Source organism: Heptranchias perlo, chromosome 17 (genome assembly GCF_035084215.1).
Source record: "Heptranchias perlo isolate sHepPer1 chromosome 17, sHepPer1.hap1, whole genome shotgun sequence".
Lineage (NCBI taxonomy): Eukaryota > Metazoa > Chordata > Chondrichthyes > Hexanchiformes > Hexanchidae > Heptranchias > Heptranchias perlo.
Window position 1 is genome coordinate 32,508,238 of NC_090341.1, and position 23,702 is coordinate 32,531,939.

Genomic DNA, 23,702 nt, shown 5'->3' on the forward strand with positions numbered 1-23,702 from the left:
ATACCCAGGGATGGTGATGGAAGAGTCTGGGACGTTGGCTGACAGATATGATTCTGTGAGTATGGCTATGTCAGGCTGTTGCTTGACTGGTCTTTGGGACAGCTCTCCCAATTTTGGCACAAGTCCCCAGATATTAGTAAGGAGGACCTTGCAGGGTCGACTGGGCTTGGTGTTTTGCCGTTGTCGTGTCCGGTGCCTAGTGGTCTGATGCCGGGTGGTCCGTCCGGTTTTATTCTTATTATGACTTTTCATAGCGAGATTTTACAACTGAGTGGCTTGCTCGGCCATTTCAGAGGGCAATTAAGAATCAACCACATTGCTGTGGGTCTGGAGTCACATATAGGCCAGACCAGGTAAAGATGGCAGGATTCCTTCCCTCAAGGACATTAGTGAACCAGATGGGTTTTTACGACAATCCGGTAGTTTCATGGCCATCATTATTGATACTAGTATTTTAATTCCAGATTTTTATTTAATTAATTAAATTTAATTAATTAATTCAATTTAAATTTGCCAGCTGCCGTGACAGGATTTGAACTCATGATTCTGGATTTAGTCCAAGTCTCTGGATTACTAGTCCAGTAACATAACCACTATGCTACCGTACACATGGAGGTGAGACTGCTCCTAACTGAGCTAAGTTGACACTGAAGGGCAAGAAAAGACCATGAGACCCATCAAGCTGCTCCGTCCAGTCAATGGTGCAATCTTACACACTGTTCCCTCACCCTCTGCCAATGCTGTCTCCTAGGAAAGACAAAAAGAGAAAAACCTGCACACAATTCAGGAAAAACTTCAGGTAAGCCCTCTCTGACTCCCTGAAGCAATTAGGCAAAGTTCCAGGAAACTATGGCTGTGGTGACTCATCGTTTGCTCCAGACGTTGATAATTCTCTGTGAAAAGAAATCTTCTTGACATCGAACCTAAATCTTTAACTATGGACTTTGTAGGCATAAACTTTAGTTCTTTCATCCCTATCCATTCCAAGTAACCTATTTGCAAGTGTCCAATCGCATCATCATTTTAAAAACACCAATCACATGCCTCCTCCCCCACCCAAGCTCAAGTGTCTCTTGGAGTCCACCTTCTTAACTAAGAGCTCTGAGATCTACTATCATTCTGGTTGTGCTCTTCTGCTCCTTCTCTTGATGTACTTCATCATGCGTGTGGTTCAAAATTGGACATAATCATCCCGATTTTAACCTAGGATGAGAGGTGAGCTTGGAGCCTGCGGACTAAGCGACAGACTCCCCCCGATTCGCTGCCATGAGACCCAGGCCACTTTAACCCTCTGGCCTCATTACAATGTCAGAGGAATGACTCCTGTCCGAACCTGGCAGTAATGACGTGCAGACCAATGGACAGGAGTGGGAAATCGCATAGCTGCAGGCCATACCTCAGGACATCCCAAAGTGCTTTGCAGCCAATGAAGTACTGTTGAAAAGTGGTCACTGTTGTAATGTAGGATTCCAAGTACAGATATGTCAGAGCATTTCATAGCCTCATTATCAATCTCAATCAAAGAGCAATCTTTCGTATACCCCGATGATCCTTAAACAAATGGTAGTGTGTGAGATCTAGACATACCTGGAGTTTTCTAACCTCATGGGTGACAGGATTTAAATGATATGTGTCACAATCAGGCCCATTCACCTAACTTATCTAAACTGGCTTCCATCTTATCAGGTTTGTTTTGAATTGCTAACCCAGTGCACATTTTGAACCATCTGTAAATATGAGAATGTTCCTGTTTAAGTCCCCCTCTAGATCATGAAAATGATAAACAATAATAGATTGAGTACACGGCCCTGAGGATCACCACTCGTAACCCGACCCCAATTAAATCCACCCCCATTAATAACAATTCTCTGCTTCTGCAATTTCAACGAGCAACTTATCAATCATAATAACTGTTCTACAATCCCATGATATCTATTTTTTCTAAAAGCTGTCTATGTGGTATTTTATCAAGTACTCAACATCAGCTGTCTAATCTTGATCTACCATTTTACTCACTTCTTCAAAGAACTCAATCAGGTTAGGAAGGCAGGATTGAGGTTTTATAAATCCATGTTGGGTATCCCAAATAACCACCAACCTTCCGATCACAAATCATAAATCACAATCCATATCATAGCATGGTATAGCACAGGAGGATGCCATTCGGTCCATCGTGTCTGTGCCGGCTCTTTGAAAAGCTACCCAATTAGTCCCTCTCCCCTTCTCTTTCCCCATAGCCCTGCAAATTTTTTCCTTTCAAGTATGTATCAAATTCCCTTCTGAAAGTTACTATTGAATCTGCTTCCACCACCCTTTCAGGCAGTGCATTCCAGATCATAACAACTCACCTCAGGTTCTTTTTCCAATCACCTTAAATCTGTGCCCTCTGGTTACCAGTCCTCTGCCACTGGAAACAGTTTCTTCTTATTTACTCTATCAAAACTATTCATGATTTTGAACTCCTCTATCAAATCTCCTCTTGACCTTTTCTGCTCCAAGAAGAATAACCCCAGCTTCTCCAGTCTATCCACGTAACTGAAGTCCCTCATCCCTGGTATCATTCTAGTAAATCTCTTCCAAACCCTCTCTAGGGCTTTGACATCCTCTCTAAAGTGTGGTGCCCCGAATTGCACACAATACTCCAGCTGGGGCCTAACCAGTGTTTTATAAAGGTTTAGCATAACTCCCCTGCTCTATTAATAAAGCCAAGGATCCCATATGCTTTTTTTCCCCCCAAACAGCCTTCTCAACTTGTCCTGACACCTTCAAAGATTTGTGTACATACACCCCCAGGTGTCTCTGTTCCTGCAATCCCTTTAAAATTGTACCATTTAGGTTATATTGCCTCTCCTCATTCTTCCTACCAAAATGTATCACTTCACACTTCTTTGTGTTAAATTTCATCTGCCACATGTCTGCCCATTTCATCAGTCTGTCTATGTCCTCTGGAAGTTTGTTACTATCCTCTACATTGTTTACTACATTTCTGAGTTTCGTGTCATCTGCAAACTTTGAAATTATACCTAAGTCCTGGTCATTAATATATATCAAAAATATATATCATATAGTCCAACAGCTCCCCTACCACCAAATTCAATTCCCTGGGTCCAATTTCTTCCCTATCTTAAATAATGGGACCTATGTAGCCCATCAGGAGACAACAGCTAAATATTAATATAATATATACAAGTACTGCTTCTCATCCTCCTCTACTCCTGGGTATACTTCTTGACTATATAAGCCCATAAATATAACTAAACAATACTTCATTTTTACAAAAATATGCCAATGAACTTCACAATTTCACAATATAACCATGTGAATAACTATTAAAAACTTTCTTTTGAAATTTCACTTGACATAAACCAATGCTCCTGCTCTTATTGAATTATCAATTTATCCAGGAAGAACCTTTCTTTACCAGCTGCTACCAGTGTAGAATGAACTGTAAGACCTAATGACTGATCTAAAATTTACCACGGTATGGAAACAATTGAATGAATTTCTGCCACTATTCATTATTTCTACAATATAACATTATGTGGAATGAGGGCAATGGCAATTTCCTGATCCAGATGGATCACCTCAGTGGAAAATCAAGAAAAAGTCCTGCTCTATCTTCATTATTGGATGATAAAGACATACAGTGACTCAGGTATACAGTTCTGAAAAGTCTAAAATGCAAAATCCATCAAAAGTGCCAGAATTCATAGAAAATTAAGCCGCAGATTTCAAAGGGATGATCCACAAGATCAAATGTATGTGTCATGTTGAAGCTCGAGCTTAATAAGGAGAGCTAGTTTACCAGGTCTCTCGGAAATCTAGATGCTCGCCCAAAAGGTAACAAAATACATAAGTATATGTCCACTGATGAAATGTACTGTAACAAATTGGCCGCCCATTATACACCCTGCCAGTTTTCCTTTGGTGGCCGCCAATCCACTACCGCCCCTTGCATTCCTAAATATGTTTCTCAGTCAAAGGGATAGAGTTTGATATTATGAAGGAAGAAAATATTTTTTGTAGTCTGGGACTTTGTACATTGGAACTAGGCTAGGTTCCTATAATATTCTTGGTATTTCTTTTTTCCCAGTTGTGGGGGGGTGGGGGGGGGGGGGAGTAGTTTTCTTTTCCCTAATTTCCTTGGTGTCAACAGACTTTAAAATTCTCATCCGTATGTTTAAATTCCGCCATGGCCTCATCCTTCCTTATCTCTGTATCCTCCTTCAGTGCTGCAACTCCCACTCCAAATTCTCCATTCTTCTAAGTACAGATTCTTGTGCCCCTCCCTTCCTTTGCCTTACTTTTGTTGACCATGCCTTCAGCCGCCTAGACCCCTCACTCTGGAATTCTCTTCCTAAATCCCTCTGCCTCTTCACCTAGGACCCCTCCTCCAAGACCTTCCTTAAAACCCACATCTTGGAGCAAGTTCTGTTCACCCCACCTAAAAGTTCTCTCTTCTGCTCGGTGACATTTTTTCCTTATGCCTGTGTGACATGTCTTGGGATGTTTGTTACATTAAAAGGAGCTATATAAATGCTGTCATATTTTGAGATTTTCTTCATGGAAATATTGAGTTATGTTTAAGTATTCTGTTTTAAAAACAAATTCACACTTTTGTTAAAAGCCACTGTCCGCAGACATTAAAGATGTATATTAAAGGCAGATGATCCAGTTTGTGAAATGTGACAGCTCACCATCTGTTTCAACCTTGATACAATGAAGGTCAATTTTCTCATCCGAGATCCATTAAGTCAAGATGTCCTTTATTCATTTTGATATTAACAGGAGATGGTTTGTTTAAACCTGAAACCCTGACCAGGGATAAAGTCAGAGGGACATCCCTCCTACTATCTGGGTGTAAGGAGAAAAGGGGAAAAGAAACACATGGGCAGACAGTTGGGTTTTTAAACAAAAGACTGCGAGTTCCTGGCTTAGGCCCAGAGCTAGAAGCTAAAATGTAGGAGGTTTGTTTTTACAGTTATAAGTTGTTTAGAAATAAAGTTAAAGTTAATGCCAAAAACAAGTCAGCCAGCCCACAAAAGGTACAGGGTGCGTGGTTAATTATTTATTCCCATTTTGCAAGGAGAGAGGTGCGATTGAGTGAAGAAAGTGGGATTTGCTGTGCCTGTTACTGCATACAGTTAGTCTTACTTCCTGTTTGTAAAATAAAGCAAGGAATCTTACAACACCAGGTTATAGACCAACAGTTTTATTTGATATACATATATATGCGGTACCTTCCATGGAATCCCTCACTCACCTGACTATGGAGAAAGCCTCCGAAAGCTTGTGATTTTCAAATAAAACTGTTGGACTATAACCTGGTGTTGTAAGATTCCTTACATTTGTCCACCCCAGTCCATCACCGGCATCTCCACATCATAAAATAAAGCAGATTAACAATTTTTTATCTGGCCACATCTCACCAGGGGTTTCTCATTCTGCCAAATTGACCTTTTGTTTCTTAACCTGTTCCATTACCACCTTCTTTGCCTTGCACCATCATCCCTTTTGTCATTTAATCACTCGTGCCCTCCATCCTATCACAGACCTTCCCTTTTGTTCTTTCCTTCCCTCCCCTCCCCTTCCTTTCCATGGCTCTGTACTTGCTCAAAAACTTTAACTCTTAACACCTTCCAGTTCTGACGAAAGATCTTCAACCTGAAACGTTAACTCTGTTTCTTTCTCCACAGATGCTGCCTGACTTGCTGAGCTTCTCCAACATTTTCTATTTTAATTATACTATCATATAATTGGATATTGGGCGGTATAAGCACAGTTGTGAATGCAAAACATTTGGACTGCTTACGGGAGTGACCAGCACCACTGTACCCTAGAAAATATCTAAGGCAAGACTCTAAACTTGCAACAACAATCTCTAACTGAGAAGTGAGCAGACAACCTGCTCCCGGGTCTCTGCTAATACCATTCTGAAGTGCACAACAGCAGCTTGTCAATCACTTTCCTTCCAATTTCCTCTCTCCTTTACAAAAGGCACCTCAACAAGGCCCAGTTCCTCCCCACATCAGCACAGCTGAAATTGGGAACTCTATTGCTGGCTTCTGCCTTTTTAGTTCCAGACTAGTTAAAAAAGGAGTCTTTTTGTGAATGGAACTGTAGAAGTAAAAAAACAAATGTACCAGCTGAATATCATGAATATCGAAGAGGACCAAAAACATCACAGTACCACAATAGTAAGTGATTTAAATTAAAAGCTGAAAGGCAGGTAGTTTCTGGAGTTATACATACAAGGCACGGCATGTCGATAAAGGTTGTCACGGATTGTCTGTTGCAGTTCGTGATCTGCAGATCCTTTCTGAAATCTCTGACTGAGATAGTGTCGTAGGTCTTTGTTCAGTTTGCTTCCTGCAATAAAATAAAAATTTAGTTAGTTGAGAACACAACTTTTAGTTACCGAAGGCTATTCTCATATGGTACTATTTGTGCTTAACTTGCTCATAGGATCCTGATGTGCATTTATCAGTCAAGATTTCAATATGAATGGACATTCTGAATTTCCTCTCATTTTTAGTAACTGTATCAAATACCTTGGGATGTTCAGTTAGCAGAATGTATGGCAATAAAACATGACCAGGATTTTTTTAAAAGATAAATTTTTCAAAATCATCTCTGAAGTGTCTTATTTCACACATCATACTCATGTTAAAATTTACAGATTGTCGTTGTGATAGAAAATATTAAGAATCCACACACTTAGAGCACTTACTGAATTATATTGAAAATAAAAGGGATAGCCCACTTTGAAGAGTGCCCACACGGCCAGAAGTTGGAATCAAAGGAACGTTGGTGCAACAGTGCCCTGTACATTTATCTAATTGATAAAATGGAAGCTAAAAAAGAAGAATTCTAATCTCAAAGATGAGAGATAGGAGCTTACTGCATGGGAATATTAGACATGAAGTAAGACACTCAAGGGAAGATTTTTACAAACTTATCATTTTTAAAAATCTTAATCATGTTTCATTACCGTACATTGTGCTAATTGAACATTACAAAGTCTTTGTAGATATGAATATTATTTAACAAGTGATTTAGGTCTTGGTTAATTTTGATGCTTGTTGTGATCTGATGATCTCCCAAAAATTGTTCCATTTGTGTGATAAAATTAGAGTTTCCAGGGAGCAATCATATCATGTGACGTCTACTGCATCTGGATTGCTTTACACAGAATGTGCAGCAAAGAAACAGGCCATTCGGCCAAACAGATCTAGAGTGGTGTGCATGCTCCACATGAGCCTGCTCCCATCCCTCTTCATCTAACCCCCTATGGTTTCTATTGCTGAAATACTATTCCTAAAATTATTTTATTTTTACACTGTTAGGAACTAGGGTTCCATTTCTAAACAAATAAGTACTAGACTCCAGCTATTTTACACTTAAATATTAGACTAATTGAACTGTACTACTAAGTCAATTAGGAGGAGGAAGTCAGGCAAAGATCTCCAAACAGCTGGCTAACCTCAATTCTCTGACACAGCACATACTGAGTTGCATCTTTCCTATTCAGTTGCAGTTTCTGCTATTGTTTGAATCTCAATCTTCTTTCTTTTTGGTTCTTTACAGTTTACAAAAGAAAATAATTACTTCACAGACTGAGAACTCTCCATTGCTACTGCTGTCATTTAACTGCTCAAAGTCGCTGCTGGCTGACTTCCTGTCATGTCTCATGAGTACTGTCAATCCATTTTGAATGATTAGCAGTCAGCTACAATTCGAGCATTGCATTTATAAATGCTATGATCAAACATCTATATTAAAAATCTTATATCTGCATGCACTTCCTGGGTACAAAACCTAATTTCCTGTTAGAAATTTGTATATTTACATTTATAATGGAAATTGCCGATGTAAACTTTTCAGGTTGTAGTTGCATCCTCCCACCGGTGGTGGCACTATAGTGTCTCAGTTTTGCATCACCTAACTCCTTAGCCTGTACTACCAAGAAACTCCAATGCTCCAACCAAATCCACTTCCCTGATCCCCAGACTACTATTTAACTATAAATTACCATATAAAAATCAAAGAATTATGCAAAATAAAGGCAGAATGTATAAATTTTAAAAATAGGTATTGAATTATGTCTATGCACTCTGGTCTAATTATCCCCCGCTCTCTACCCCTGCTTCACCTGAAGATTACACTTGGCCATGACTGCCTGTGTGCAATGCCATGGGATATTGACTAGTATATTCTAATTCTGTTTATCAAAATAATTGTTTATGTAACAAATATCTTTATATTTTGAAAGTTAAAAATTTGAATGAGTGGAACCAACATTTTGTTGAACTTCAGGCAATATAAAACATTAACTATTCATGATATCCTCAGTTTCCGTACTAAAGCTAATCTGTCATTATATGAAACTAGGTGAACTATGAGAGGTTAGTGAGTATAATGGGAACTGCTGGTGCAGAGTCAGGAAGAATTATAGTTGCCCAGCTCTGATGTTTTATGGGGTTGTATGTTATCTCCTCCTACTAATGGTAATCAGTTCTCACAAATTTCCTAAAAAGGCACAAGGCGTGGGAAATGTGACTCTTCTATTGTTGCAAAGCAGCCATGTATCAGATTATTCCTTCTTTTCAGTCTGTCCCAGAGCTCACTGTAATTGAAACATGGCCAACACATTGAAAATTATCACAATTAAAGCATCTGCTTCATTGAACACAATTCCTACATCTCCACTATTTGCCTAAAATATCATATTCTTCGAAATCATGAAAAATTGTCACCAACATAAAACTGTTCATGCTCAGAAGTGTAAAATAATGCCCATTTGGAGAGAGCTGGAAATCACGTCACTGGAGGATTTCACACTGTAGCATTTTGAATATTGTTATGGCACAAACTGGCCTTGCACTATAACTGCCCATCTAACTGCATTTTAAACTCTCAAGACACAATCTACTGGACCTGGAATTGTTGTAGCCAGTTACCAATAGGTTCCACGTGCAGTATATCACATCATCATTATTGGGGCATCATCATGGTAAACAAAAACAAAAAGCTGCTCCAGTGCTCGTGGAATAGCCAATGAAGCCTGGTGTGAAGCAGATGTCATGAAAGATTTTACAGTGCTGCCCAGGTAATGTCCCAATGTTCTTGCACTGAAACTGGTCGGCTATTAACTGAGGCAGGGATCAAGCGTAAATTACAGGGCAACCGGCAGGCAGTTTGCTGCAACAAAAAAAACTCCTCTGCACAGCCACAGCAAAAACATGGGAGACAGGATCCTCAATCATTATCAGAACCACCATAGTTAACATGCACCAGTTGAAAGAGTTAGAGTTACAGCTCAATCACAATCACATTTCCATGGCAGTATGTGCTAAAAGTTCAGGCACAATCTCACTTCTTGACTCTTGGACAATTGCAGAAGCACTAGTCAAAATATGAAAATTTTACAATGAACAGGAGATGCATAAAATGTTTTTAAAACTTCCACCACAAGTAGGAGGGAGAAGAATACTTTTTTGAAAAAAAACACTAAGTTCACATTTCTGAGAAATCAGTTTTGCTGAATTGCTTAAGGTCAGTCGGTTAGTATGGGCATTGTCCATCTCAGAGCAAAAATGATAGGGTTAATGGAAGATTTTAGTAGCAAGGCCTTTACGGTAATCAATGAAGATCTGTGTACTACAAACTTTTGAGTACAGTTCAAGCAAATTCTACAGCTGTGCATGCAAAGTAGACTTTTAATAGAGATGTAACTATCAATATGGTTTAATGACAAAGTATAAACAAGCAGCTTTGTTCCCATGACATTTTGTTCCCACAGTATAAAACAGGAATTGGTGCTTCTAGGTTTGTAAACAGCTGGGTTGGTGGCTGGCACCTGCTGTTAATGATTTAAATATCAAAAATAATAGGACAAGGAGGAGGAAAGCCTACAGCCCCATGTTGCTAAAATTTGTCCTGAATCTTTATGAAAAACCTTCCAAGAGAATGCAACACAAAGAGCTATCCTGGAATCATTAACAGTAGATTAATATAGCAACTATGCCGGTTTGTGAACAAATAGCAGCAGTTATTTCCTATGTTTGGTTAGCTATCTTGGAACCGAATCAGTGCAGGGACATAGAAGAGCCATATTACTATAGTTACAAATTAAGGGCAACAAAAGAAAATAGAAAATGCAAGTGGAAGTTTTTTTTACTAAAAGGGCAGCAAGTATGTGGAACAGATTACCGGCACAGGTGGCAGAGAAGAAACCTTAATGAGTTTCAAGAAGGAACTAGACAGGTTCTTATCAACAATTGGGATTCAGGATTATTAGAAATGCACCAAGAGAGTACTGTGGATAGGTGGCTAGAGGGACCAAAGGTCTTCTCTTGCCTGAAACTATTACAATGTTACTATGTTTATCCCTGTATATGTAGGCCATTTGAGAGTATGCTACTTTTTCCACAGGTAATGAATGCAAAAAATAGAGGCCATGATAACTGGGTTTCAATTGAAGATATATTTTTCATGCCTAATGAGTTCAAAATTATGTAGATCCAATTTTAATATTCCACATGTTGAGGGTGTTACTAACCATTTTAAAGGCTACATATAAATATTATCAGACTGTAGCAGTCAGCCAATGTGAAAAAAAAGTACAATGTCTCAACATTCTGACTGCAGTGGTACAAATGCTACATTAACTGGCCCAAGAGTTAATGCAGATGTCATATTCCCTTCCTTGGCCATATATAAATATTGGTACTCAAGGAGGTTCCAGGTTCAATCAAGATAGGCTGCTTGTGTATGTGAAGCTATTTCCCCAGCATGTGTCAGCACCTTAAAGTGAGGAAGAATGACAAGAAAAAGAAAACAATTGTTCTAGTGTGGTGTCTGGTTTAAACCCAATTATTATAATACACCAAACTGAGAGATCTTTTAATTTATATGCATTTTAAGGGACTATTGATAAGCCTGCTATCTTCTAAAGGAAGCACTCAACGGTCGCTCCGCAATCAGACAAATGAAATATTGGACCCATAAGGGTCATTCAGTAATTAATTATGTCAACCATATGCTACCATCAACAGAAAGGGACAGAAGTCATATATGACAATAATCGGAATACAGTGAGTGGTTACAGATTCCACAACGGTATTCACTACAACAGCTGGCCAACACAATAGTTACAGCTGCTGATGCAACTAGTATTTTGGCTTCACGTTTTCCTATTAGGTCCACTTGACTATTTTACTTTATTCTTTGCTTCACATGTCCATTTTCACTAAAATACATTTAATATGATGTGCGTTCACAAGGATAAACGTGTTAATTCATCCAGACATTGTTAACCATTAAATTGTTTACAAATTCAGGGCAGCCTTCCTACCCTAAAGGTGTAAACAATGCAATTAATTTAATGTTTATACCTAATGATTTGTCCCTTGCTTTTATCAAATGGTTATTGACATTCATCTTGGGTAGGACCTGATTGTAACCTAATAAACTGTAACCTAATGATTATTGTTATTAAATCTAATAAACCAACGAGATAAGGAAGTCAACACAAAGTGGACTTTGAAAGCTTAACTGCAATATCGCCCATTAGGGTAAATTTAAGAAAAAAAAAATCACCATACAATTAGTAGTTTTATAAATGACTACCACAGCATAAGAAATTCTGACTTCCGAGGCATTTATTATGGTTTCCAAAAAATCAAAAATATGTTGACATTTGTAGGTTATTAAATTTTTACATAAAACAGTACGGTTTCAAATTGAGACAATTAGGGAGATTTCTGCCTTTCCATTTTTATGCAATGTCAGATGCATACGATGTATGTGACTTACAAATGGGCTTCAGCCAGCTGTATCTCTGAGAGGACACAATTCTTCTGTGCCAATGGTGACCAATACATACGAGTGGCTGCACAATCTGACCATGGCAGCAGATTCACTGGGAAATGTTTGTCCTGAAAGGATCTTCTTTGTCTGTTTCAATCCTCTTGTTCAAACACCATTTAAGTCAAAAAGTAGCTTCGTGGCTAGACTAGTTTACAAATTCAGTTAATATTTGTGGATTGGTGAACAGCATACGATTCCAACTTCTCTGATTGCTGAGCTGTTGTGGGAAATATATGGAGGAAGCAGCAAACATTCAGACATTAGCACTTCACCTTACCAAGTGTGAGATCTTTCAGTCTGCTGGGTTAAGAGAAGGAAACGATTATAGAATGAAGGGTATCCAATGGCATAAATCACTGATGTGGCTGCTCAGCTTTAGTTCAGTCAGGATTTCTGAGGCATGTGGATGAACTCCAATTTACATCGTTGAGATCAGCACATCTTGAAGGTCTACCAAGAGACAAACCTGTTCCACCCAAAAGTCTTGCCACTTATCAGATTCCAAAAAATGTGTTGTAACAAAAAGCATATTAACCTCCTCGAGACTGATTCTAATTTTGTTTTAGTGTTGTGTAGATTCAGTATTTTGTTGGATCATTTGGCTTCTCTGTACTACTTAGCTGTAAATCATTCCGACTAAGACGTTTTAACAAATACTTACTGGTCCATCAGTATGGTATTTTCCATCTTTTGCAAGAGACAAGAGAATGTGTTGCGAATCCCATGTGATCTCCAATGAATAATATTCCATGATTAGTAGTTCCTTATTAAATCTAGGTACACTAATCTGTATATGGTATGTCTAAGGGTGCAGGTTTTGTTTCATAGAGGATTGGGTCTGCTTATGGAACACAATGTAAAAGTGCTGGAGACAACCTCAATTGCAACAACACACTCAAGTAAACGCGATAAACTGTGGTTGAGTTCTGATACACATGACTCCTGGGACATTTGTGTCACCCATCTCTCTACTTCAATCTTTTTAATGTATTATGTGATCTCAATTTCCCTCCTGTTGCTATTGTATGGAAGAAAATTTCAGTTGCAGCAACACTCAACACAATGTTCATTGTTGCTAAATGAATCCCCCTGTGTTTTGTCAGCTGATAAAATGAACTATGTATTTCTTCTTTTCAAAGCTGCAAACCAATGCAATGCAAACACTAGTCAACCTTTTCAAGCCGCTCTCGGTACATCAAAACACAGTTCAATTGTAATAAATAGCTGTCGGAATTCTTATAATCGGCCCAGACACACTTTTGTTAATGTGACACAGCTAAATGGCACGTGGGTGTATGTGAAGAATAATTAGATGTTTGCATTTATCACAAGTCTGAAAAATACTGTGAGCTGCACTTAGTTCGCCTAACATTTAGATTGTTACTCAACGCTGCATTACATGAACAGCAGTATTGCTCCAGCCAACGTGTACATCATATTTTTCTGTTATGTAACACATACAGTACCAGAACGTCAGACTTCATCTGTGTTAACACCTTGGCTTGTAAAATATTCCAGTCTATTTTTATCCCTTTGAGGAGTTAACTATGGATACTCTTGCACATCTATAGTGACTGATTCAAGGACCATATTGGGAAAGGTCTGAAATATGTTGACCTTTCAGACGGGGAACGGTGCTTAAGATCTTTGTGGTCATGGTGGGGGTGGGAGGACCTCAAAATATTGCTAAAATAAAAATAAAATTGGAAATCTGAAATAAAAACAGAGAATGTTGATAATATGCAGCTGGTCGGTCTGTATCCTTTAAGGAAAGACAGGTTACTGATGCTTTGGGTGTGTACCCTTTATCAGAATTGATGACTGAAAGATAAATAGGCAATTTGCTAAGATTAGAAAAATTGGGAGAAAAGTGGGTGAGGAATGAAAATCAACAGATACGCCAATTACAGAGAGAAAGTAAATGGACTGAATGACCTGCAAACTGCTTAATAGAAAACTGTTAAAAGGTCATCAGTGCGGTAATGGAGAGACGTTAACAGGACAAAATGTGCAAATAACGTAGGGTGAAAAGACACAAACAAAACTACAAAAAAGAGGGAAAAAATATTGTAAAAATGACAAGCTGCAAATGGAGCAGATATAAAATTAAAAAAGAAAATGCTGGCAAAACACAGAGGGTACACCGGCACTGAGATGAGGAAAACCCTGGTCACCACAAGCTCAGAACTCCTCTGGTGTTCTGTTCTGACAAAGTGTCACCCCCTACCCTAGCCATCAATCTGCAATCCCTCCGCCAACACCAAAGGTCCCAACCCACATCACAAGTATCCTCTGCTGTAATGAAAATGGTGCATTTAACTATGGTCTGAAGTTACTAAAGTCAATGTTCAGACCAGAGGGCTGCAGAGTGCCCAGAAGAAATATAAGATAGTGCTCCTGAAGCTTGCTTTGAGCTTTGATGGAATAGTGTAGGAAACCAAAGGCAGAGAGGTCAGAGTGTGAACAGGAGCGGAGTTAAAGTGGCAAGCCACAGGAAAATCAGGGTGACACTTACTGACAGAACTGAGATGCTCAGTGAAGTGGTCACCAAACATGTGTTTGGTCTCCTCATTGTAAATAACCCTTTCAAGCAGTTACCCTAATAAAATCATCTAAATAAGGTAGTACACACGAATTGCTGTCTCAAATGAAAGGAGTATTTGGGGCTCTGGACAATGGTATGGGAAGAGATAAATGGACAGCGGAAGCATCTCCTGTGATTGTGTGCCAGCTACCAAAGGAAAGCATGGTGGAAGTAGGGGTGATTGAAGAGTGGACAAGGGTATCATAGTTGGGACTGGTCCCTCTGGAAAACAGAGAGGAGAGGGGAGGGGGAAATGTTCTTTGATGGTGAACCCTGTTGTAGGTGGCAAAAATGGCAGAAGGTGGTTTGGCGAATGTGGAGGCTGGTGGGGTAGAAAGTGAGGACAAAATGTTCTCTGCCGTTGTTGAGAAAGGAAGGGAAAGGTTAAGAGCAGAGGCATCGTAAATGTGGCAGTATGGTCAAGGGTCTGGTCAACCACCGTGGGGGAGAACCTCTGCTGAATAAAAAGGAAGACATTTCCCAAACTCTGGTATGGGGAATAGTCAGCTTCTCTGACTAATGGGGCCTGGAACAGTTGACCTGCCTCTAGGAGCTTCACACTCAGCGCCAGATAACCTTGAAAGCCAATGTTCTTACTGGTACAGTGGGCTGCACAGTTTTAGTATAGAGAAATGCAGCAGAAACTTTATGTGCAGCAAGTTCCCACAAACAGCAATGAGATAAATGACCAGATAATGTGTTTTTGGCACTGCACTAAAATGTCAGCCTAGATTACTTCTCAAATCTCTGGAGTGAGGCTTGAACCCACGATCTCCCGACCCAGAGATGAGAGTGCTACCATTAAGCCAATACTGACACCAGCATGGAATAGGTTTTGCAAGACACTTTTTCATAAAGACAGTGTGGGAGAATAGTCCTGGTAGCAATATCTGACTTTTCAATGGAGCTATCTGGACTCAACCCAGTATCCCACTTCGACTTTGTTTTTATTCGTTCATGGGATGTGGGCGTCGCTGGCGAGACCGGCATTTATTGCCCATCCCTAATTGCCCTTGAGAAGGTGGTGGTGAGCCGCCTTCTTGAACCGCTGCAGTCCGTGTGGTGACGGTTCTCCCACTGTGCTGTTAGGAAGGGAGTTCCAGGATTTTGACCCAGCGACGCTGAAGGAACGGCGATATATTTCCAAGTCGGGATGGTGTGTGACTTGGAGGGGAACGTGCAGGTGGTGTTGTTCCCATGTGCCTGCTGCTCTTGTCCTTCTAGGTGGTAGAGGTCACGGGTTTGGGAGGTGCTGTTGAAGAAGCCTTGGCGAGTTGCTGCAATGCATCCTGTGGATGGTACACACTGCAGCCACTGTGCGCCGGTGGTGAAGGGAGTGAATGTTTAGGGTGGTGGATGGGGTGCCAATCAAGTGGGCTGCTTTATCTTGGATGGTGTCGAGCTTCTTGAGTGCTGTTGGAGCTGCACTCATCCAGCCAAGTGGAGAGTATTCCATCACACTCCTGACTTGTGCCTTGTAGATGGTGGAAAGGCTTTGGGGAGTCAGGAGGTGAGTCACTCGCCGCAGAATACCCAGCCTCTGACCTGCTCTCGTAGCCACTGTATTTATATGGCTGGTCCAGTTAAGTTTCTGGTTAATGGTGACCCCCAGGATGTTGATGGTGGGGGATTCGGCAATGATAATGCCGTTGAATGTCAATGGGAGGTGGTTAGACTCTCTCTTGTTGGAGATGGTCATTGCCTGGCACTTATCTGGCGCGAATGTTACTTGCCACTTATCAGCCCAAGCCTGGATGTTGTCCAGGTCTTGCTGCATGCAGGCTCGGACTGCTTCATTATTTGAGGGGTTGCGAATGGAACTGAACACTGTGCAATCATCAGCGAACATCCCCATTTCTGACCTTATGATGGAGGGAAGGTCATTGATGAAGCAGCTGAAGATGGTTGGGCCTAGGACACTGCCCTGAGGAACTCCTGCAGCAATTTCCAGGGGCTGAGGTGATTGGCCTCCAACAACCACTACCGTCTTCCTTTACGCTAGGTATGACTCCAGCCACTGGAGAGCTTTCCCCCTGATTCCCATTGACTGGGTCCCATATGTTTGGTAATATCAAAAGTAAAAATATCTTCAAATCCAGAAGACTACCTTGCCTAGCCAGTTATTCTGTAGTAATGTTTCACATTTACCATGTACTGTTCAGATTTTGGTTGAACAAATGGTGACAGTCATGTTTAAAATTCATAAAATAGTGCAGTGATCGAGAGCAATCCTATAGGTTCAGCTCATCAGTCCTATATGCAGCACAACAGAATCAAAATAATATGAGAAATGGGGTTATGTTATGTGCAATGTGCTACAGGGTGAACAAAATAAATCCCAGCAGCATTAAATTAGAGTTTCATGTAAATTGGGAGAAGGGAGGAGTTAAAGGAAGCTTGAAAGAAGTCAGAGATTTGCCTTGATAGCTGAAACAATTTCAAGCAGAGAGTTTCAGAAATTATTGATTGTAAGCTAGTGCAGGAGCATAGGTAGAATAATCATTAATAATGGAACAGTCTGATGTTAAGCCAAGGGTAAAGAGTAAAGTAGTCTTGAGGGATCAATGACACAGCTGTTTATGAATTTTAAAGCAGGTCAATAGGTGGAGCTAATAAATGAGAAAGTGAATCAATACTAGCATGTAGACATTTGGCAGCTGCTCTGGTGTTGCTTAAAACACTGATAACATACAAACAAAAGAAATTTTTGAAGAATCTGTTCCAGTCCTCCAAAACTTCCCATTATCAAAAGATGAAACAAAATAAACTCCCACTCAAAACATATACATATGCAATGGCATTTATAAATTAATCTATTTTTTTGTAAGGCTGAGAATTTTAAACATAATGAAATGAGAAGACTGTTCATTCCATCTACCTCATCCAGTCATTTCCTTCCCCAATTGTTATCAAGTCCAAGTATCTCAAGTCTCTTCTCATAACAAGATTCTCCCATTCCTGGCATCGTCTCAGTGAAACTGCAGTGCATGCTCTCTATGGTTTTAATATCCTTTCCGTAATGGGGTACTCAAAACTGCACATAGTGCTGTAACTGTGGCCTAACCAATGTTTTCTATAAATTCATTACTACATCTTTATTGTTGTACTCTGTGGCCCTAATTTAAAAACACACAATTTTATTGGCCTTTTTTATGGCTTTGAATGCCGTGGTGTCTCTGTTCATCCATATCCTTCGGAGCTTGAGCACAGAGATTGGTAAGGACAGAGAGTGAATTTCTAACGGAGTGAATTGCGAACAGAGTGAGAACTTTCAACTGGGAATTTGGCGAGTATGGGAATTAGGTGCAGAGGGAAAAGGAGGTGCTAAGTGATTTAAACCAAGGAACTAAAAAACTAATCTATCAACTTTTAGAACTTAAATTAAAAAGAATACATTAAATTAAAAAAACGAAGTAATTATTGTAATACGTAATATGTGGGAGCTTGCGGAGAGCGAGACTGTCCCGAAGTGCTACATTTGCAGTAAATGTCTTTGGCGTGAGACACTCTGGTTCAGAGTCTTTGAGCTATCGAGATAGCTTTCTCCAGAGTACAGTCACATCTCAGAGGAAAGCACAGGTGCAGGAAGAGGAGAGTATGACTGCTAATCAGCAGAGTAGTGGGAACATAGGAGAGGTAGAGAAGGGGGTACGGCAGACACTGGTCCTATCCAACAGGTATGAGGTATTTGATATCTGTGAGGATAAGGATGAAGGCTGCTGGGAGGATGACCAGAATGCTAACCATGGAATCCATGGAGCATGAGGCAATCCAAGGGGGGAGGAAGATCAGAATAGAAAGGTTGCAGTCTTAGGGGATTTTATAATCAGGGGGATACATAGCATCTTCTGCAGTTGTGACTGAGTGTCCAGGAGGGTGTGTTACCTACCTGGTGCAAAGGCAAAGGACATCTCGGAGCAACTGGCGAGGAACTTGGAAAGGGAGGGGGAGGATCCAGTTGTCATGGTCCATGTCGGCATCAATTATATAAGGAAGAACAAGGAGGAGGTCCTGCTAAGGGAACATCAGAAGCTAGGAATTAAATTAAAAGCAGTACCTCACTGATGGTAATCTCAGCATAGGGATAGGCAGATCAGAAAGGTGAATGCGTGGTTGAAAGACTAGTGTGGGAAGGAGGGGTTCCATTTCATGGGACACAGGCACCAGTACTGGGACAGGAAGGAGCTGTACCACTGGGATAGGCTCCACCTGAACCGGAATGGGACCAGAGTCCTAGCGGAAAGGATAAATGGGGCAGTAGGTAAGGCTTTAAACTAGCAAGATGGGGAGAGAGATCTGGTAGGAAAAACAAATACCTAAAGATAAATGAAACAGGGAGATGTGTGTAAAGGTGAGGCCAGGATAAGGAATAAACATAACATAAAAGGTCAAGGAACAAATACAGTTATAAAGAAGAAGTATAAAAGGACTGTTAAAAATGAAGTAAAATGAACAACTATTAAAGACAAATTGCCTGTACACAGCGAACAAAATAAGACGTGGGAACTGGAGGCAATAATCCATAGCGAGGAATCAGGTGTAGTAGGTATAACTGAAACATGGCTACATAAAGAACAGGACTGACAAATAAATATTGCAGGTTATAACATAATCAGAAAGGATAGGCAAGGAAGGGGATGGAGTGGCTACTAATTGGAGATAACATAATGAAAGTAGAAAAGAGGGACATAACTAACAGAAGGATAGAAACAGAATCCAAATGGATTGAAATGAAAGATAAGGGATCGATCACACTAACAGGGGTATACTACAGACCAACTAATAGTGGAAAGGAGGTGAAGGAAGAAATATGCAAGCAAATATGTGAAATAAGTAAAGGACATAGAATAATAATCGTAGGACATTTTAACTACCCCCAAACGAGCTGGCAAGAAGAGATAGGAAAAGGGGTACAGGGAATGGAGTTTTTATAATGTGTACAGGACTCTTTTCCTACCCGGTATGTAATAAACTCAACAAGCGAGGAAGTACTGCTGGATCTAGTCTAAGGAAATGACCCCAAACAGATAAGAGAAGTAAGCGTAGTGGGAACATCTAGGCAATAGCAATCACAACGTAATAAGGTTTAAGGTAAAGATTGAGAAGGACATAAGTAAGACAGACAAAGACCAAGTAATAAATTGGAAAATAGCTGATTTTAAGGGGATGAGAATGGAACTAGGGAAAATAAACTGGAAAATTTATTGACAAAGAAATAGAAAAGCAGTGAGAAAAATTTAAAATGGTGGTCAACAGAGTCCAGGAGAAATATATCTCACTAAAAAGCAAGAACAAACTAGCCAGTAATGACAGACCATGGATGAGTGCAGAAATGAGTACAAAATTGAAACCAAAGAAAAAGGCATACATTAAGTACATAGACAACAAAGGAGAGGATGACAAAAGGGAATACAAAAAGGTCAGGAAAGAAGTTTAAAAAAAATTAGGTCGACAAAGAGAGCCTACAAAATTAAATTATCAAGGAAAAAAAAGTAAAGTATCCTACAGACACAAATAACAAAAGAAAAATCAGGATAGGGATAGGGTCATTAAGGAATACACACAATAAACTCATAATGACAGCAAAATGGCAGAAATATTAAATAATTACTTTGCCTCTGTATTTATCAGGGAGCATAAAATGGTGGTTATGACATTAGAAGAAGAGATCAAAAAAGATAAAGATATTTAAGATAGAAAAGGGGGAAATAATTAATAAATTAATCAAACTTAGAGAGGATAAAAGCCCTGGTCTAGATGGATTGCATCCGTGTATATTAAAAGAAGTTGGGAAGAGATAGCTGAGGCACTATTACATATATATAAAAATTCATTAGAAAAGGCAATAGTGCCAGAGGACTCGCGGACAGCTAAAGTGATTCCTATATATAAAAAAGGGGAGATAGAACAAGTCCAGGGAACTATAGAACAACTAGCTTAACATCGGTGGTAGAAAAGATAATGGAATCCTTACTCAAAGATGAAATACAAAAACATCTAGAAACCGAAAATATAATAAAGAATAGTTAGCGTGGATTTCAAAAGGGAAGGTCATGCTTGACCAACCTTATTGAATTCTTTGAAGAAGTAACAGAGAGGGTAAACAAGGGTAATGTAGTAGGTGTAATATACTTGGATTTTCAAAAGGCCTTCGATAAAGGTACCACACAGTAATCTCATGACTAAGGGCAGAGCATGTGGAGTCAGGGGACAGGTAGCAGAATGGATAGCAACCTTGTTACAAAACAGAAAACAGAGAGTAGGGGTTAAAGGTAGTTATTCAGACCAGCAAAAGGTGAGAAGCTGTGTTCCACAAGGATCAGTGCTGGGACCACTGTTGTTTGCCATTTACATAAACGATTTGGACTCAGGAATTGGAAGTACAATTTCAAAATTTGCGGACAACATCAAATTGGGGAGTATAGTTAATACAGAGGACTGCAACAAAATACAGGAAAACGTTAATAAACTTGCAGAATGGGCGTGTAATTGGCAAATGAATTTCAATATAGATAAGTACGAGGTGGTACATTTTAGTAGGAAGAATAAGGATGCCACACGCTTCTTGGAAAATAAGAGTCTAAATGGGACAGAGGAGCAGAGGGATCTGGGGATACAGATACACAAATCACTAAAAGTAGCAACGCAGATTAATAAAACCATAAAAAAGCAAACAAAGCATTGGGGTTCATTTCTCGGGGGATAGAACTGAAAAGCAGGGAAGCCATGTTAAATTTGTATAGAACCTTTGTCAGATCACGCTTGGAGTACTGTAAAGGGTTCTGGTCTCCATATTATAAAAAAGGATATAGAGGCACTGGAGGGGGTGAATAAAAGATTTACTAGGATGATACCAGAAATAAGAGGTGAGAACTAGCAAGAAAGATTGAACAGGCTGCGGGTCTTTTCTCCAGAAAAGAGAAGACTGAGGGGTGGCTTGATAGAGGTCTTCAAGATTATGAAAGGGTTTGATAGGGTAGACATAGAGGTGTCTGTACTTGCAGGGCAGACCAGAATTAGGGGCCATAAATATATGATAGTCACTAATAAATCCAATAGGGAATTCATGAGAAACAGAGAGTGGTTAGAAAATGGAACTCACTACCACAAGGAGTAGTTGAGGCAACTATAATAGATGCATTTAAGGGGAGAAGGGAATTGAAGGATATGTTAATGGGATTAGATGAAGAAGGGTGGAGCATAAACACCGCCATGGACCTGTTGTGCCAAATGGCCTGTTTCTGTACTGTACATTCTATATAATTCTATATAATGTAAGTATTTTTCTATGAAGTGTATACTCGCATTACTTGTTTTTTTATCCTCAAACACAATACCTCACACTTCTCCATTTTAAGTTACATTTGCCACCTGTCTGCCTATTCCACTAAGAGGTCAAGTTTTTTTTCCCCCACAGTCCACATCACTGTTTGCCAAACCTCCTGCTTTTGTGTTATCAGCAAATTTTGAGATTATATTCCCTACACCCAATTCCAAATCACCTGTTCATACAGAGAACAAAACTGGACCCACCACTGACTCCTGTGGTACACCATTTCCAACACTTCTCCAGTCCCATTTACCCTACCTCTGTGTTCTGTTCGTCAACCAACTTTCAATCCATGCTGCTACATTTCCTCTTATACCATACATCTGAATTTTTCTGACAGGCCACTTGTGTGACGTCTTCTCCAATGCCTTCTCAAAATCCATAAACACTACATCTTCCACATTCTCTGTATCTATCACTTCTTCAAAAAACTCATTAATTTTTTCATATGCAACTTGCCTTCAACAAATCCTGCTGAACAGTGCTGGCTATTCTTGATTAATTCTTGCATTTCTAAATACTTGCTAATTTTATTTCCAATTATGGATTCGACAAGGTAAATGCAACTTAAATGTTGGTGTGACCATTTTGTCTCTGTGACAAGGTGATAGCCAATACATGAAACGGGCCAGATCCGGTCACACGAACAAGCCTTCTTTGTTGGTGCCATAGCCTGCAAACAGAAACTAATTCGATCAAAATTTACTTGGTAGCTTGGCAGTCACTCTTCAAAATGCTAACTTCGGTCAGTCTGCACACAGGAGAAAAGTACATAAATTCATTATTCATAATGACTGATGCAGAGGATACACCACAGAAAAAGACAGTTAAAGTCTCAACATTAACACCTGTGACAATAAAGAGCACTCTTTGGCACAAAGGCACTGCCTTAGCTGCTCAAATTTCATTTCAAATCAATTTGCTTGTGAAGCTGGAGTCTGATCATATTACCCATAGACCCATATAAGTTTAAAGCACAGAAGGAGGCTATTCAGTCCAATGTGTTTCCGCCAGCTCTTCATTAGAGTAATCCAAACTAATTGCACTGCCCTGCTATCTCCTCATTGCCATGTATGTTCCTCTGTTTCAAATCTTTATCTGTTTCTGGCTGTTTTTCTGACTGGAGAAAAGTATGCAGTGGGGTCTCCCAGGGATCGGTATTAGGACCATTCCTTTTCTTATTATATATAAATGACCTGGACTTGGGTATAGGGAGTACAATTTTGAAGTTTGCGGATGATACAAAACTTGGCAACGTAGTAAATAGCGAGGAGGATAGTAGCAGACTTCAGGAGGACATAGACTGGTGAAATGGGCAGACTCACGGCAGATGCAATTTAATGCGGGTAAGTGTGAAGTGATGTACTTTGGGAAGAACAATACGGAGAGGCAGTAAAATCTAAATGATACTATTTTGAGGGGAGTCCAACAGCACAGGGACCTGGGGGTGCATATTCACAAATCTTTGAAGCGGGAAGGGCAAGTTGATAAAGCGGTTCAAAAAGCATATGGGATACTTGGCTTTGTACATAGGGGTATTGAATACAAAAAGAAGGATGACATGCTAAACCTTTACAAATCACTGGTTCAGCCTCAGCTGGAGTATTGTGTACAATTCTGGACACCACCTTTTAGGAAGGATGTCAAGGTGCTGGAGAGGGTACAGAGGAGGTTTACCAGGATGATATCAGGGATGAGGGACTTCAGATATGTGGAGAGATTAGAGAAGCTGGGATTGTTCGCCTTAGAGCAGAGAAGGTTAAGGTGAGACATAATCGAAGTATTCAAACTAATGAGGGGTTTTGCTAGAGCAATTAGGGAGAAACCATTTCCACTGGCAAGTGGGTCAGTAACCAGAGATCACAGATTTAAACTAATTGGCAAAAGAACGAGAGGGGAGATGAGGAAGAATTTTTT

The 23,702-nt window shown here is 39.9% G+C and overlaps 1 protein-coding gene across 7 annotated transcripts in view; it reads right to left on the bottom strand.

The window, feature by feature from the left end:
* Window positions 1-23,702, bottom strand: part of magi1b (membrane associated guanylate kinase, WW and PDZ domain containing 1b) — a 384,369-nt gene that overhangs the window by 142,020 nt on the left and 218,647 nt on the right. For all 7 annotated transcript variants that reach the window (XM_067998860.1, XM_067998857.1, XM_067998858.1 and 4 more), the window contains exon 2: window positions 6,253-6,369. In XM_067998860.1, the coding sequence (XP_067854961.1) occupies window positions 6,253-6,369 (117 nt within the window). The remainder of the gene's footprint in view (window positions 1-6,252; window positions 6,370-23,702) is intronic.